General features: G+C 44.4%; 1 protein-coding gene across 1 annotated transcript in view; it reads right to left on the reverse strand.

Annotated features, from left to right (window-relative positions):
- PRKCB (protein kinase C beta) overlaps positions 1–18,784 on the reverse strand; it is a 457,504-nt gene that overhangs the window by 104,728 nt on the left and 333,992 nt on the right. The window contains exon 10 of the mRNA XM_004705718.2: positions 12,944–13,090. Coding sequence (XP_004705775.2) covers positions 12,944–13,090 — 147 coding nt within the window. The remainder of the gene's footprint in view (positions 1–12,943; positions 13,091–18,784) is intronic.

The raw sequence follows: 18,784 nt of genomic DNA on the forward strand, positions 1-18,784 counted from the left end.
CTGGTCTAGTAGTGAGGATTTGGGTTTTCTTTTCCTTGAGTTGGAATCCATCCTGAAGGCTGCAACCCTTGATCTTCATCAACAAGTGATTCAAGTCCTCCTCACTTTCAACAAGGAAGATGGTGTCATCTGTACATCACAGGTTGTTAACAAGCGGTCTTCCAGTCCTTGTGCAGCATTCTCCTTCAAACGGTCCAGCTTTTGTGATGATTTGTTCAGCATACAGATTGAATAAGTCTAATGAGAGGATGCAACCCTGACACACACCTTTCCTGATTTTAAACCACGTAGTATACCCTTGTTCTGTTCTCATAATTGCCTCTTTGTCCATGTACAAGTTCCCTGTGAGCACAGTGTAGTGTTCTGGTAGCCTCCTTCTCAATAAAACACAAGTAAACATCTTTATAATTGCGGTAGTTACATAATTTGTTGTCAATGTGAGACTTATGAGTGAAGGGCCACAGTTTAGCCTCTCAATCAGGTCACAACTTGATGACCTTATTTGGGGGCACAGCGAAGATAAAGCGCTCGCTAGAGGCAGGACACACTCACTCCCTGCGAGACATTTCTCCTGACAAGACACATGGAGCTATGCTAGAGCACTGGAGCCAGAGGACCCACATGGAGACCCCTGCCAGTGCTGAGAGATTTCCACCACCACAGGATCCACAAGACTTTCCACCCACTGGCCTGTGATCTTCCTGCATTCGGCATCATTGCCTGTGTTGTGTGAATCTGGAGAGGAATTTGTAGACTGTTATTGAACATATAGGCTAATACCGGACTTAGGGACTTGATCTGGACTGGGCTATGTTTTCTTAATATACAATTACTCTCTTATATAAAACTCTTTCCTTGTACACATATGAGTGTCTCCCTGGATTTGTTTCTCTAGTCTACCCAGACTAACACAATAAGGATCTCTACTTTCAGCCAAGATCCACCTGATATCAGCAACGATATATTTTGCTCCTGCTCCTAAATCCAGCCTGAACCTCTGGCATCTCCCTGTCAATGTACTGCCACAACCGTTGTTGGATGATCTTTAGCAAAAATTTACTTGCATGTGCTATTAATGATATTGTTCTATAATTTGAGCATTCTCTTGGGTCACATTTCTTTGGAATGGATCTCTTCCAGTCAGTTGGCCAGTTAACTGTCTTCTAAATTTCCTGCCATTAAGAAATGAGTGCTTCCAGTGCTTCATCAGCTTGTTGAAACATTTCCATTGGTATTCCATCAATTCCTAGAGCCTTTTTTTGGCTAACATTTTCAGTATAGCTTGAATTCCTTCCTTCAGGACCATTGGCTCTTACTCTTATGCTACCTCCTGATACGGTAGACTATCGACTAGTTCTTTTTGGTACAGTGACTCTATCTATTTCCAACTTCTTTTTATGCCTCCTCCATCATGCAATGTTTTGCCTGGAGAATCTTTCAATATTGCAACTTGAGGCTTGAATTTTTCTTGATTTCTTTCCATTTAATCTATGCTTTAAAAAAAGATATGCTGAGCACGTTCTCCCTTTTTGTGTTCTAACTCTGTCTTTGGTCATTTCATGATACTACTTTACTTTGTCTTCTCAAGATGCTCTTTGAAATTTTTTGTTCAGCTCTTTGACTTCATGATTTCTCCCAGCTGCCTTAGCTACTCTACTAGTAAATTTCAGTGCCCCTTCTGGCATCCATGCCAATCTTTTCTTTCTTGGGTGTTTAATGACCTGTGGCTTTCTTTTTCTTTTGTTTAATCATTTTATTGGGGGCTCATACAACTCATCACAATCCATACATACATCAATTGTGGAAAGCACATTTGTACATTCATTGCCCTCATCATTCTCAAAACATGTGCTCTCCACTTAAGCCCCTGGCATCAGCTCCTCATTTTCCCCCCTCCCTCCCAGCTCCCCCCTCCCTCATAAACACTTGGTAATTTATAAATTATCATATCTTACACTGCCTGACGTCTCCCTTCACCCACTTTTCTGTTGTCTGCCCCCCAGAGAGGAGGTTATATGTAGATCCTTGTAATTGGTTCCCCCTTTCCAACCCACCCACCCAGTATCACCACTCTCACCACTGGTCCTGAAGGGATCATCTGCTCTGGATTCCCTGTTTCCAGTTCCTATCTGTAACCTCCTCTGGTGTACATCCTCTGGTCTAGCCAGATTTGTAAGGCAGAATTGGGATCATGATAGTGGGGGGTGGGGAGGAAGTATTTAGGAAAGTTGTACTATATTTCATCGTTGCTACACTGCACCCTGACTGGCTCATCTCCTCCATGCAGCCCTTCTGTAAGGGGATGCCCAGTTGCCTACAGATGGGATTTGAGTCTCCACCCTGCACTCCCCCTCATTCACAATGGTATGATTTTTTGTTCTGAAGATGCCTGATACCTGATTCCTTCAACACCTCATGATCACACAGGCTGGTGTGCTTCTTCCATGTGGGCTTTGTTGCTTCTGAGCTACATGGCCGCTTGTTTACCTTCAAGCTTTTAAGACCCCAGACGCTAATCTTTTGATAGCCAGGAACCATCAGCTTTCTTCGCCACATTTGCTTATGTACGCACTTTGTCTTCAGAGATTGTGTCAGGAAGGTGAGCATCATGGAATTTCAGTTTAATAGAACAAAGTATTCTTGCATTGAGGGAGTACTTGAGTGGAGGTCCAATGTCCATCGGCTACCTTAATACTATCTATACATATATGCACATTGATCTATTTCCCCATCCTTATATAAATATATTTACATATGTACATGCCTGTATTTAGACCTCTATAAATGCCCTTTACCTCCTAGCTCTTTCCTCTATTTCCTTTTACTTTCCTCTTGTCCCACTATCAGGTTCAGCCTTTGTTAGGGTTTCAGTAATTCCTCTTGGCTACATTACCCTTTGACCTGTGGCTTTCTTTATGTATGCTGTTCTTGATGTCATCCCACATCCTACTAGGTCTTCTGTCCTTAGTGTTCAACACAGAAAATCTGTGTTCAACAGAACAAATCTGTTCCAGAGATGTTCTCCAAATTCAAGTGGAATATACTCAGTCATATTTGGCTACTATGGACTTGTTTTAATTTTTTTCAGCTTCAACCTGAACATAAATATGACCAATAAGTGACCTTTTCTACAATCAGCCCCTGGCCTGGCTTTAGCAGCAAACGTTGAGCTTCTCCATCATCTCTTTCCACAGATATAGTTAATTGTATTTCTGTGTACTCCATCTGGGTGCTCAAAATTTCAGCTTTAATATAGACTAAAGAAAAATCAATAGCACCATTTATGAAGATATTGGTTTTCTAACTAAGTCTTTGCACATTTCATTATAATATATTACATAATAGTATAACATATTATAATATTATAAAAAACACTGCCCAGGACTAGGCAATGTTTAATTCTGTGGTACACAGGGTCGCTATGGGGCTGATTCGATGGTACCTAACAACAACAACAACAATGGGTTTGTAGGTACCTGTGTGACAAGAACCACTGCTTCAACTTCAATGGTCTCCTTAGCGACAGCCATGCATTTCACGGCATCAATCTCTTGGGCACTGTTCTAGGTATGGTAAATGTCAAGTCCGTGAAGAGCAGGCTTAGGGAGCTAGTTTCTTACCTCTCTGCTTTTGGCTTTAATATCATCATAGCTCCTACAGAGCAATAGAACTGCGTGAGACTTTTGAAAAGATGGCTGCAGTCCCTGGGCACTCTGTTTCTAAGGATTCCTCATGTTTTTCTTTCCATTTCATAAGCTGCTGGCTTCTTCCTACTTGATTTATTCCTGGCCTGTGTTATGTTTCAGGGAAGGCAGTATGAACACCTGTACGTTCCACAATTCGAACATAAGAAAATGTCACAGAGGAAAGGGGGCTGGGGTGTTTATTGAAGTGGGTGGGGAAGGAGGGTAAATTAGATGATTTAAAGGGAGAAGTCAGAAGGTGTTATTACTTTTTTTCTTTAAAGCCAGAGCTGCACCATAGGGAATGTGGCTAAGACCACGAGCTATCCACCAAAAGTGTGTCCCAATCTCCTTTGCATCGAGGTGCAGCCATGTGACCAAGGGCTCTCTGAGAGTGTGTGGGCAGAAGAGACGGGGGCCACTTCCAAACCAAGACTTTGAAGAAGCAGCTAGCAACTCCTCCATGCTGTGTTCTCCCTTCCGCCCTCTGAATACAGGCAACAGCAAGGCCACGGGGATAAGTGGAGCCATCTATGACTAATTAAATCTGAGGCTCTCCATCGCCACGTGGACAGAGTGAGTGGGACCACAGGCACCCAGTTGGGACCGTTATATGAATGAAAATCAAACATATTGTGTCTGAGACCAGTGGCTACTTCTGGGTGGAAGTAGTCTGTTGGTTACAGCAGGGAACAGCTCAACACCAGGCTTTATGTTTTACTTCCCTTCTTGGAGCTTCAGACAGGCTGGACATGTTCTTCTCTTTTCAGTTTCTAACCCTCGCTCTTAGCACATTTCTGTCTAATACTGTGCCTTCTCTCGAGCAGCCCTTTGAAATGTTCTCTTCAGCTCTGTTACTTCATCAGTTCTTCCATTCATTTTAGCTATTTCGTATTCAATAGCAAGTTTCTGCGTCTCCATTGACATCCATTTTAACATTTTCTTTCATCCCTGTCTTTTTAATGACCCTTTGCTTGCTTCATATATAATGTCTCTTGATGTCATCCCACAACTCAACTAGTCTTTGGTCGTTAGCAGTCAATTTATCAAATATATTGCTGAGATGGTCTCTATGCTCAACTTGTATTTTGGAACTTCAGGGCTTGTTTTCATTTTCTTCCGATTCACCTGGAATTTTCATATGAGCAATTGATGGTCTGTTCTACAGTCAGGCTCTGGCCTTGTTTTAGCTGATATTGAGCTTCTCCATCATCTCTTCCCTCAGATTCAATCAATTAGATTGCTGTGTGTTCCATCTGGAATATATATATTCCATATAGAGAGAGAGAATTCTATATACACACACACAGTCACCATTTATATTGTGGAAAAATATATTTACATGAAGAAGCCTTTGTTCTTGCCAAGTTCGATCATTTTCTCTCCAGCTTCATTTCTAGCACCAAGGACAACCTTGTTTCAAACTTTTACATTCCAGTCACCAATGAGTACCAATAGATTTTGACTGCAATCTCCAACTGAAGAAGCTGGTAGAATTCTTCAGCTTCTTCATCATTGGCTTCAGTGGTCAATACATATATTTGACTAGTAGTTATATTAAGTAGTCTTCCTTTTGGCATATAGATATTCTCGTCTGACACACAGGATATTTCAAGATTGATCTTGAAATGTTCTTTTTTTTAAAAATCATTTTATTGGGGGCTCATACAATTCTTATCACAATCCATACATGCATCCATTGTGTCAAGCGCATATGTACATTTGTTGCCATCGTCATTCTCACAACATTTGCCTTCTACTTGAGCCCTTAATATCGGCTGCTCATTTTCCTCCCTCCCTCATGAACCTTTCATAATTCATAAATTATTATTATTTTGTCATATGTTACACTGACATCTCTCCCCGCCCTCTTCTCTGCTGTCCATCCCCCAGGGAGGAGGCTATACATAGATTCTTGTCATCGGTTCCCCCTTTCTACCCCACATTCCCTCCACCCTCCAGATATCCTCCCTCTCACCACTGGTCCTGAAGGGATCATCCGCCCTGGATTCCCTGTGTTTCCAGTTGCTATCTGTACCAGTGTACATCCTCTGGTCTAGCCAGATTTGTAAGGTAGAATTGGGATCATTATAGTGGGCGGTGGGGGGGGGCATTTAAGAACTAGAGGAAAGTTATATGTTTCATCATTGCTACCCTGTACCCTGACTGGCTCATCTCCTCCCCACAATCCTTCAGTAAGGGGGTGTCCAGTTACCTACCAATGGGCTTTGAGTCTCCAGTCTGCACTCACCCACATTTACAATGCTATGAATTTTTGTGTTCTTTTGACGATGCTATTCCTCTTGAATTTGTCATCCCTGGCATAGTCAACCATATGATTATCCAATTTAAATGGACAATACTTGTCCATTTCAGCTCATTCATGCCTAGAATATCAATTCTCATACATTCCATTTCATTTTTGAGGATTTCCAATATTCCTAGATTCATACTTCATATATTCTAGCTTCTGATTATTAATAGATGTGTATAGCTATTCCTTCTTACTTTGACCATACCTCATCAATAAGTGAAAGGCTTGAAAGCTCTATCCACCTCATAAAGTCCAAGTCTACTTTGAGGAAGTAGATCTTCCCATTTGACTCCCTTCCTATCTGAGGGGCTCATCTTCCAGCACTACATCAGAAAATGCTCCACTGCTATTCAGAAGGTTTATAATAGTTAATCCTTCATAATTGGATCATCTAATCCTTCTTCAGAGTATGTCTTAGCTTGTGAGTTAGTTTATTGTGCCTACCTGGCTGATAAACACATGTGGGGCTAATTGAAGGGCGGAGGGATAAATGGCTCGGTGAGCCTCGCCTTTCTAGTTCTCGGGTCTCTTGCTTTCTGATGATCGGACCAGGTACAGCTGCCTTAGCCAGGTCCCTGCTTCAGCTGGCAAGGCTCACTTCCTGTAGACGTCCCTGAGGAGAAGCCACATGGATCTACCCTCGATGCAGTCCTGGGTGCTGGAGCAGCCGTGTGGAGACCCCTGCCAGGACTTAGATGCTTACATATTCACTGACTCAGCTTTCCTCCTGCAGTTGGCATCATTGCGTCTGTTTTGTGAGATGGAATAGGACTTTGTGGACTGGTGTTGGACATATGGGTTAGTGAGTTAATGTTGGACTTGTGGGCTTGGGCAGCACTGGGCTGGGATGTTTTCTTGATGCACACTTAACCTTTATATAAAACTCTCTCTTATACATGAGTTTCTGTGGATTTGTTTCTCTAAAGTACCCAGACTAACACAGCTTGGAAGGCCCATTGAAAGCTGGTCACGATGGGTGACCCTGCTGTGTTTGAAATCCAGGTGGCATAGCTTCCAGCATCAGAGCACCATGTAAGGCACCACAGTTTGAAAAAGCGATAGACTCCCAAATGCCCACTCCACTGGCTTAAAGAGACAAGGTACCACTCCCAATAATGCTGGCTAGGGACACAATAGATGGCCCATGGATATAATGGAAGAAAAATGGAAAATAACATTCGATTCTTAAAAACAGTAGCGACAAAAAGAGAAATTCCTGAATCCATCACCCTGAGACCTCCTTTAAACTTTGTACTGAAATCATAATCAGAGATTACCCTTCAGCGATAGATTGGTTCATAAAATAAATACCACCCATAAGTACTATGCTTTTTAAAAAAAATCAGCTCTATGAGACTAACCAGGTCAACATTTATCCTAAAGCTAAGATGAGAATGTAAGAAGGAGTTAAGCTGTGGTCAATTAAGATAGCCCTTCTAGCCATAATTCCTCATGTGACATAATTCTGGACTCGGTATGCCTGTGGCTATAATTCAATTTTGAAGGCTGTTCTTTACTATACTAATGGGCAGGATCAGAGTCAGATTAAGACCTGACTTAAGTAGAGGATGCGCACCATGTCATACCTTTTTCCTTAGGGAAAAGACTCTAAGACTACCTCAGTAGAGGGTACAACTTAAAGACACCATTCTTTGTTTCCCTTGGATGGGATAAATATACCGGTCACACTGTCCTGGTACAGCACACATCACATCACCTGGAAAGCCAAACCTCTATTTCTTGACTGAGCTTTGGTGTAAGCAGACCTATTGTGACTTTTGGACATTTTGGACTTCTGAGTCTGAACCCTGAATTTGGGTTACCCTGCTTGACCTTTGGATTTAGGCCTGAATAGCACCCACTACCGTGTGAACCACTGCCTCAAACTTTTCATGCATCTCTGTGGGTTGTTGCAGTGAATTGCAGAACACAGGGGTGTCAAGTTATATACTCCAGGAAGGAGCAGGGGTTGGGGTGGTGCAGAAAAGCATCTTGGAAGTGTTAGACATTTGGGACCCCTTTAATCTCCAACTCCTTGCAACTAGCCTGGTATTAATTCTTCAAAAATAAATTATTACTACAGGAGGGTGCAAGAAAGCTAGATTAACAGGGACATATATATATGTATGTATATATATATATATATAATGAGAATACTGGCACACTGTAGAATATATAACCAATGCAATGAGTAGTATATATGTATAAACAACAACAACAACAACAATAAACCTCATTGCCATCATGCCAATGCCAACCCATAGCATCCCTATCGGACAGAGCAGAACTGCCCCTGTCAGTTTCCAAGACTGTAACTCTTTCCAGGAGTAGGAAGCCTCCTCTTTCTCCTACAGAGTGACTGGTGGTTTTGAACTGCTGACCTTGTAGCCAGCAACCCAACTTGTAACCATGAGGCCACCAGGGCTCATCTACATTGTTAAATAGGAATCTAATTTGCTGTGTGACGTTTTACCCAAAACACAATATCATCATTTGAAAAGTTGTCTTTATGTTGCCTATATACTTTATCAGGTTTTGCTGAATTTACTTTCTAAGGCACACTTGTTTCATCCATCAAGACAGTGCATATCTACCCAACTTAAAGAATTAGGAGCATCACTTTAAACTCAGCGATCACTTGACAAACCACAGAGCTGTGTCACTGCAGTCTGGAAAGAGGTCATGATTGGCCAAGCTGAAGTTCAAAGGTCCAAGAAATCATAGAACGCAGAGTGGAAAGGATAGTACTATAAAAAGTAACACTAAATAATGAATGAATCAGACACCCGAATGACCTATAATAAAAGTTCTCGAGGATATCTTTCTCTAAAGAAAGCCCCCTCTGTCAACAGACTTGCTCTCGTAAGATACCCCTTCCTAGTAACCACTCAGCATGGTAAACTCTCCAAATTGTGCTTAAAAATTTTTTTTTTCCAAACAGGGATGGCTTAGTTGTTTGGAATGTAATGTCCTCTGCACCTGCTTTCTTCCTTGTTGAATTTTCACAAGTCTTAGTAAAATGCTTGTGACACACCCTAGGCATCCCACAAATTTTGACAGTGCTTAAGAACATGTTTTTCTGGGCCAAATCTGATCCAGAGGACCTGGGGGAAGGAGGGATAAACAGATCTACCTCAAAGGCTGCCCTCCTTCATCCCCGGAGGAGATACAGCAATCATTGCTGCTGTGTTCTTCTAGCAGATTAATCTATGTACTTAACAAAAATGCAGCATTCAACCCAGACACGGGAGCGCAAAACCACAGTCATTTAAAACTGTCATTGGCGAACCTGGAGGTTGAAAAGGATTACTATACTACTTTTAAAAGGCTCATAAGAGGGGTTTGTTATTCTGTTTTTGCTTGCATGACATGCTATTGTTTTTATCAATGATTGATTTGATGCCACGTGCCCATTCTGGGACAGAACTCTCGATTAGTTTAACTGTTTCCATGGAAACATATCATCGGTTTTCTCTCATGCCCTTGTGGATCGCCAATGGCCCTTTCCGCCACTAAATTACCTGCCCCCACACTAATCCTTTCCATCAGACCCTCCAGAATTTCCATCCCCTTGTATATTGTTAAGTGATCAAATAGAGCGGGCCCATGTGTACAGTATGCTAAGTTTTAGTTAACAAGGACAAGAATACAAATGCGTACCTGCACATGTTATATTAGCAAAGAGAGACAGGAAAGATGCACATTAAATTTTAGGGCATGCCTACATACGGAGGGCAATAGCAGCAAGGAGACAGAGAATATGAACTTGGGTGAGAGAAAGACTTCTCCGCGTCTACTCTTTTGGCATGCTTTTGATTGATGAACATGTGAATAAATGTGTACTAGCAAAGACAACTTACTGCTCCCAGCTCCCCAGCAGCCTCCCTCCGCTTATTAGAATCTCTTCTCCACTGAGGCCACTTTCTTCATTGTCATCATGGAAACGTCTCCATCTTTGGCATCTAAATGCCTCCCTCCTTTTTGTAACTTTAAATGCCTTGACTTTACCCAGACATTTTTAAACCTTACATCTCTAGACTCCTTCTTTCCCACCCTCTTCTTGCTTTGACAGTTTCTTCCCAACTCAGTGCTATTTTCACTCGTTTAGTCAACAGACTTTTACTGAGCATCTATTATAAGCAGGCTGTGTGGAGCTACAATAAGCATCTCTTCCCTGAATCCGTAACTCCCCGGTTGCCATCCTTATCTGATTCTCTGGTCCTGCTAGCCTCCATTCTTAGCACAAATCTGCCATCTGCTTCTCCTGACCGACACCCTGACCACACAGACTTTTTCCATCAAAAGTCACAAAACATGGACCACAATTACCAACCGCTCATTCTCTGAACTGATGGACAAGCTGTTCAGCAATCTTACTGGATGTTCTTATTCCTCATTCCCATTCTACGCCCTTGGGTGCCACCTCTGATCTCTGATTCCATCTTAGCAGATGGCCTTGCCACCCATGAATCCAATACCATTAAGCCAATTCCTAATCCTATGACCCTCTAGGAGTAAAACTGCCCCATGGGGTTTCTAAGGCTATTTCCTCCAACGGAGCAGCTGGTGGGTTCACACCTCCGACCTTTCAGGTAGCAATGGAGCACGTAACCTCTTAGAGAAAATGTATGCGTAAAGTCTGGGCATTAAATGGACTTGACCCACAGGCACTGGAAAGACGGTGTTGAACCCAGCAGACACAGGTCTCTGCTCTTGTGGAACTTAGACCTCGGAAGGAGAGGAGGAGCACATCAATAAGGAAAGAAGAAAAGCACCACTTAGTGATGGGTGCCAGGAGAGAAATAAATACACTGGAGGAAAAAAAAGAATGGTTTCTTTGATTCAATTGTTAAGAAAGGCCTCAGGGGAGGTGACAAGGAAGCCTAGATGAGATGTAAGAAGGAGCTACCCGTGCAAAACCCAAAAAGCACAACATAACAACATCTCGACAGCATGCTGGAACTTCTGCATTTGAAAAGCCAGAGAGCTGCCCTGGTAGGCAGGACACAATGGGTCAAAGGAAGAAAGTTAAAATTAAAAAAAAAATGTTTTTAAGCTACAGCCAACAAGGGCTAAGTGAACAGGGGTGTCGTATAAACTTTTGTTTTCAAATTGCAATCGGAAGTAATGGAAGGGTTGTAAGCAGAGTGCCTGGTCCTAATAGAAGTTTTTAAAATTACCACGATGACTAGATGGAAAATAAATGGCCTGTGGGTAATGAATGGAGAGCAGGGACAGCAGTCAGGAGGATCTGCAGGAGTTCAGGTGACAAGTCTAACTTAGATAAGGATTCATTAGTAACAATGGGGAGAAGCAAGAGGATTCGTGATACACGCTAGGGGAGGAACTGTCCAGATTTCAGGGTAAATGGTAGACAATCATGGTAAGAAGGTGGGAAAGGATGAAGGAAAGAGGACGAAGTGTGGGAAACAGAAGGATTTCTCCCAAGTTGTCTCCCCCAAATATATGCCAAACTTAGCTGCTTGCAAATGACTATACACTTGGAGGTCATCAGAAGTAGATCAGGGGTTATTCTCCCTAAGGTTATCAGCCATCTAGAGCAAGCAGTCACCACTGTTTATCCCACAACAAGTAGGGCCCACTCCCTTCTGATAAGGATAATAGTTGTCTGTTTCCTTGTAGGAGACCCCAGAGAGGTCAAGGCCACCCAAGAGTGACCAAGGTTAGGCCCCCATCATGAGTCTAGAGTCCGCCCTTCTTGTCACATGTAGTTCCTCCCCTCCCTATCATGTGTACAGCCCTAGCTCATCCCCTTCCTGTTACGCCTATGCCCATTGTACATCCCCTTCCTATAATGTGTATGCCTATTGTACTGCCCCTTCCTGTGACGTGTGGTTACCTGTAATCACGCCCCCCCCTAAGTAGATATAACCCTGGGTTAGCAATTAACCAGGTCCTCCAGCCTCCCGCCGGGTCTTCAAGCATCCTGCCAGGTCTACACCGCACCATGTTGTGCGCGGACCTGGCCGGTAAGAGCATGGCCATCTAGGAGGTGAGCATGCTACCATGAAATATGTCTGACTCCATTATTTGACTCTCTCTTCTATCTCTCATGCTCTCTATAACTATATTATAATATGTATATATCTCAACCGTACAATTGTGCTTACTGAACCCGTGATTAGTGGTGGGGGGTTGGCACCCCCCTTCAAACCATGACAAAGGGGCACTTTAAGGATAGCACTTAGATTTTTGGCTTAAACTATAAGGTTGTAGAAGAAATTGATACTTTTCTACGCACCTGAATTCGTGGCATCAGATTTATACTAGACATCGTTGTAGCACACAAAGGGATTCAAAAACAAAATAGCCAAGCCAGGAACACATAACACAATTTCAACTCCAGTAAAGCAGTGTCTCCCGGTATCCATAAAAGCATCAGAAACACTACATGAGTCCCAGGGTCATCTTTCATCTGAGCCACTGTCTGAAAGGCATCGTTTCCATTCCTGGCTGCCAGAGTGACCTTTTCCAAAAGGCTAATCCACTCCTATCACTTCTCTGCTTAAAAACTTCCCATGGTTCCCCCCCACCCAGAACTTTGAATCAAACCCAAACTCTTCATCAGCACTCACAAGGTTTTGCCTGATTGGATCCCTTCTGCATCTTCACAGACGACTTACTACCTTCCTTTGCTCATGACATCTGGTTACCCTACCCCAGGGCCTTTGCCCTTGCTATGGCTTCTGCCTGAAAATCCTTGCCTATTCCCTGAATGCATGGCTAACTCAATCTCACACCCAGGTCACCCTCTTGATAGTCTGTGTTGGTGAGGCTGCTCTCTCATTTATTGACTTATAACACAGCACTCATTCCAAACGGCTCTAGTTGCTTTTCCCTCTCCCCCACCAGAACGCAAGCCCCGTGTGAGCAAAGCTGGTGTCTGCCATGCCAGCTGTTCCTCCTGGGGTAGATGATACCGTACCTTGCCAAAGCTGCCTTTCCCCAGCACCATCAGGAAGTTAAAATCTGTCAGCTTCACCCGGTCCCTGTTGCCGTTGTTATCAAATTTGGACATGGTGTTGGTCGTCTTTTCTTCTGGAGTCTTGGTTCCCTGACCGATCTTGGCTCTCTGGAGGAAAAAGCACGCAGGAAACATTCTTAGCATTTGAGGAAGCGACTGTGGGGATAACACGCACATACCCTGTAAGTGGGGTTCCCCTGGCTCCTGCCTCCTGAGACGCATAGCTGTGCACCCACTCTGTGCGCCCCAAACCTACAGCCCTGCATCTGTCACTTAGCACTGTGTCTCCTCCATCACCAGGAGCGATCCTTTTTGCTTTTCTTCCCAGCTGCCTCTAGATAGCATCCAGTTCCCTCCATCTTGACCCACGCAGCGTAGTATCATTGCTTATCTGAAGGCGCTCCCTCCACTCTGAGCCTCAACTTGTACCTTTCACGCTTCCACATCGTATCCAGGTACCTGCCGTTAAAATGCTTCCGCCACGTCCCATTATTTTCATGAGAAAGATATAGGCGCCTTTGCTGGCCCCTGTGGCCCATGGTCATCAGGCCCCAGCCTACTTCTTCAGCCCCCTTCTGGAGTCCTTCTTCCCTGCTCCCCAGCATCCTTCTTCTTTCATTTCCTACTCCAACCTCCAGGTCTTTGCACCTGTTGTTGCTGCCGCTGCTGCGTGGATGAGTATTATCTCCATTCTCCATCCTGCTGACCTGGGCTCCGCATTCCACTTCCTCGGGGAAGCCGTCCTAGCTCCTCTCTATCTCGTTAGGTTCTTTTGGCGGCCTACGGTGCTTTGGGGCTGCCAAAGGAACCACCACATTTGTCTTGGAAGGACCACAGCCAGAATGCTCCTGGGAGACAAGGGTGGGGAGACTTCGTCTCATGTACTTTGGGCATGTTGTCAGGAGAGACCAGACCCTGCCGAAGGACAGCATGCTTGCTAAAGTCTCTACTTTGGCAGCAAAAAAGAGGAAGGCGCTCAGTAAGGTGGACCGACCCCGTGGCTGCAATCATATGTTCAAACATAAAACAATGTGGCGCAAGCCTGGGTGATGTCTTGTTCGGTTGTGCATAGGGTCGCTGTGAGTCGGAGCCAGCTCAATGACACCTAATGATGACAATCTGGCTAGGTGGCCTTCCTAATGGTTCCCTTCATTTCTTTCTTCTCCATTTATAGTGGATGCTCATTGCCTCTTCCCATGTCTCCCAAGAGGCCAGAAACTCTGCCAAGGGCAGGGACTCTATCTCATACCCCACGATATTTCTGGGGATGGGATTCGGTCCTGGCTAGCTATGTGTTGGGTACGTGGACATGATTGTGTAGTGTGGTGTGCAGAGGCAAGCTGCTGTGATAGTGGCTCCAAAGCAGAGCAAATGCCTTGGAGATGGTGAAGAGAGGGAGAGGTTAGCAGTAAGACACCCGCCGCCACCAGGACTTGGTCCCTGGACTCGCTTTTAGGAATGAGAGAAGTCAGAGGTTGGGACTAGGGCAAACTGTGACATGGACAAACTGTGTGACCTGAGGAAGTCAGTAGATTCGCGGATTCCCTCTGCCCAAATATCCGCACACCTTCCCAGCTATCTCAGAACACAAGCCCAAGGGTACCAGGCAAACTGATGTGTCTGCTCCTCCCTGGCCTTCATCCTCTCTCCTTGTCACCAGGTTAATTCTGCTGCATTCTTGACTCTTTACTCTGTTCCTCAAATATACCAAACTCACCCCTGCCTCAGGGACTTGGTGCCCGCAATTTTCCTCTCCCTGGACCGATCTTTCTCCCATGTTTCCTCACCTCTGGTAAGAGTCCCTTTCCCTGACCACCCTGCATGGAATAATGCCTAGCAGTCTCCCTTACTTGCTTGAGTTGCTCTATATCACGTGCCATCCATATGAAAACCAAAATGAAGGTCACTGCCGTCGAGTTGGTCATGGCTCATAGCCACCATAGAGGACAAGGTAGACCTGGCCCTGTGAGTTTCGGAGACTGTAACTCTTTATGGGAGTAGAAAGTCCTGTCTTTCTACCAAGGAGCTGCTGGCGATTTTGAACTGCTTACCTTGCAGTTAGCAATGCAATGCTGTTAACCACTCTGCCACCGGGACTCCCCTGCCATCCCTTTATATACCATATACATTTGCTTTTTGTTAACTTAATTGTCTATCTTCTCCACTGGAATATAAGTTTACCAAGGACGGGAGTTTTCTCTGTTTTTGTTCTCAGCTGCATTCCAGATGCCCACAGCAATGCCTGGCATAGATTAGGCACTAACATTCAACTGGCAAATTGCCCTCTCTAAACCTCAGTTCCCTTTTCTGAGAAATGGAAACAATAATAACATGAGATCATACATTATGTAGTGCTTAGTACCATCTCTGACACATAAGCGATGCTTACTGAATGGCAGCTATTAAGATTGTTGCATTATTCAGTTGTCTTTCAAGGACAAAAGCAACAAACTTCTTGTACAGATTGTGATGTTAGGAAGACTCATTCAGCAAATACCGAGTGGCTGCTATGAGCGAGGCGCTACTCCACATGCCGAGAACAAATCGGGGAGTGAAACCAATGTTCACTGAACTTGCAGTCAAGCAGGGATTGGGTCTTTCATACTGGGCCCAAACGATAAATTGGAATATCCAGCTGAAGATGTTGGTAGTAGAAACAGGAACAGTATTGACAAACAAGATACAAAGAGGAACTTGTTGCTAGCAGCCATCGTGCCAGTCCCCTGGTTCTGGGTGACCCAATGAATGGGAGAAAGCAACATTGCCTGGTTCTGCGTCATGCCTGTGATCAGTTGTGGATCACATCATGGTGGTCCATAGGGTTTTCATTGGCTGATTTTCAGAAGTTGATCGCCAGGCATTTCTTCCTCCTTGGTCTTAGTCGGGAAGCTCCACTGAAACTGATTGGGTATCACAGTAACCATGCAAACCTCCAGTGACAGATGAGCAGTAGCCCTACAGGACCCGCAATGACCAAGAATTGAACCTAGGTCTCCTGCATGGAAGGGAAGTATTCTACCACAGAATCACCCATGGCTGCGCCATTATAAACAGTGTCTGGTCTAGCGAGAGCATGCAAGGCAACGCAGACATGGCCTGAGACATAGACAAAAAGGTTGGAAGGACCTTATAAAGCACATTAAGAAGTTCATGCTTGGTTCTGAGGCTGATGGGCAGCTTCTGAGAGGTTTTAAGGAGGGCCATTACATTGGGAAGTTCACCTTAGGTACAGGAGACTGATTTGAAAGGTGCAATATGAGAGGCATAAGGTGAGAAATAGCGGCCCTAGCTTCAATTGCTGTCATACAGAAAGAACAACGTGGACCTGGGCGGGAAACAGACCCCTCTGGCCTGGGTGATGGGTTGGATGCAGGATGAGGAAGTTAGTTTATTGTGCCAACCTGGCTAATAAACACATGGAGGGTTAACTGAAGGGCGGATGGATAAATGGCTCGGTGAGGCTCACCTATCAAGTTCTCAGGTCTCTTGCTTTGTGATGGTCGCATCAGGGTGCAGCTGCCTTAGCAGTTGCCTGCTTCAGCTGCCAAGGCTGACTTCCTGCAAGACATCCCCAAGGAGAAGCCACATGGACCTAGCTGGATGCAGCCCTGGGTGCTGGAGCAGTTGTGTGGAGACCCCTGCCAGCACTGAGATGCTTACACATTCACTGACTCGGCTTTCCTCCTGCAGTCGGCGTCATTGTGTCTGTTTTGTGGGATGGAGGAGGACTTTGTGGACTGGTGTTGGACATATGGGTTAATGTTGGACTTGTGGGCTTGGGCAGCACTGGGTTGGGATGTTTTCTTGATGTGCACTTAACCTTTATATAAAACTCTCTCTTATACATGAGTTTCTGTGGATTTGTTTCTCTAAAGTACCCAGACTCACACAGGAGAGGAGAAAAGACATCAGGGATAGAGGACACTTTCTGATTTCTGTCTTGAGCAAGTAGGATGGCGCTTTTCACTGAGAAGAGAAGAACTGGGGTGAGGAGAAGCAGGTTGGAAGGGTGGGCGAGAGGGTAGGAAGAGATGACTAGTTTGATTCAGGCATGCTGAGATTCTTCCTTCACGGTGGCTGAAAACTGCAAAGTCTATTTCTTCCTCATTGGACACATGTAGCCATTCAAGGACTAAAGCCGACCAAACACCCACCCTTTTTTCTCTTTTTGTAAGTCATGTTTTCAGAAAGTGAGACAGACACACCGAAATGCATACAACTTAACGTGCCATCTCGTGAATTCTGACAGAGATCACATTTGTGTAACCCAAACCCCTCAGGGGGTGCATTCAGTTAAAGCACTTGGCTGCTAACCCGAATGTGGTAGGTTTCAGTCCACCAAAGGTAGTCCTGAAAGCATTTGGATGTATGACCACCCCCTCCCACCCCACCCCGCCCCATAATGTGACATTGGAGGACAAGGGCCTTGTTCTGACCCCTTCTAAGGATCTGTTTTCCCAGAGCCTCGTGCCTAACAGATATTCTAGCTCAGAGTGAACCTTTAAAAAATTTTTTTATTTTAACAAATCATGTTATTGGGGGCTTGTACAACTCTTATCACTATCTATCCACCCATCTATCTAATCTGTCAAGCACATTTGTTGCCATCATCATTTTCAAAACATTCTCTTTCTACTTGAGCTCTTGGTATCAGCTCATTTTCTCCTCCCTCCCCCACTCGCCTTCCTTCATGAACCTTTGATAATTTATAAAGTATAAATTCTTTTTTTATGTCTTACACTGACCGATGTCTCCCTTCACCCACTTTTCTGTTGTTTATCCCACTGGGAGGGGATTATATGTAGATCATTGTGATCAGTTCCCTCTCTCCCCCTACCTTCCCCTTATCCTCCTGGTATGGCTACTCTCAATATTGGTCCCGAGAGGTTTATCTGTCCTGGATTCCCTGTTTCCAGATCTTATCCATACCCCTGTACATGCTCTGGTCTACCCAGATTTGTAAGGTAGAATTGGGATCATGATAGTGCCAGAGAGGAAGCATTAAAGAGAGTGGAGACCCCACTCAAGTACTCCCTCAATGCAAGAATACTTTGTTCTATTAAACTGACATGCCATGATGCTCACCCTCCTGACACAAATGCTGAAGACAAATGGGTGCATAAGCAAATGTGGTGAAGAAAGCTGATGGTGCCTGGTTATCAAAAGATATAGCATCTTGGGTCTTAAAGGCTTGAAGGTAAATAAGTGGCCATCTAGCTCAGAAGCAACAAATCCCACATGGAAGAAGCACATCAGCCTGTGTGCTCACGAGGTGCCGAAGGGATCAGTTATCTGACATCAAAGAACAAAAAAATCATATCATTGTGAATGAGGAGGAGTGTGGAGTGGAGACCCAAAGCCCATCTGTGGCCAACTAGACATCCCCTTAAGGAAGGGTTGTAGGGAGGAGATGAGCCAGTCAGGGTGCAGTATAGCAAGGATGAAACATACAATTTTCCTCTAGTTCCCAAATGCTTCCTTCCCCACCCCCCACCCCACTATCATGATCCCAATTCTACCAGACAACAGAAAAGTGGGTGAAGGGAGATGTTGGACAGTGTAAGATATGACAAAATAATAATTTATAAATTATCAAGGGTTCATGAGAGAGTGGGGAGTGGGTAGAGGGGGGGGATGAGGAGCTGATGCCAGGGGCTTCTGTGGAGAGCAAATATTTTGAGAATGATGAGGGTAACAAATGTACAAAGGTGCTTTATACAATTGATGTATGTATGGATTGTGCTAAGAGTTGTATAAGCCCCCATTAAAATGATTTTTTTTAAAAAGAGAGAGTGGAGACCC

This window comes from Echinops telfairi, unplaced genomic scaffold (assembly GCF_000313985.2).
Source record: "Echinops telfairi isolate 266 unplaced genomic scaffold, ASM31398v2 ScPeMD7_5;HRSCAF=22, whole genome shotgun sequence".
In the NCBI taxonomy this organism is placed as follows: domain Eukaryota; kingdom Metazoa; phylum Chordata; class Mammalia; order Afrosoricida; family Tenrecidae; genus Echinops; species Echinops telfairi.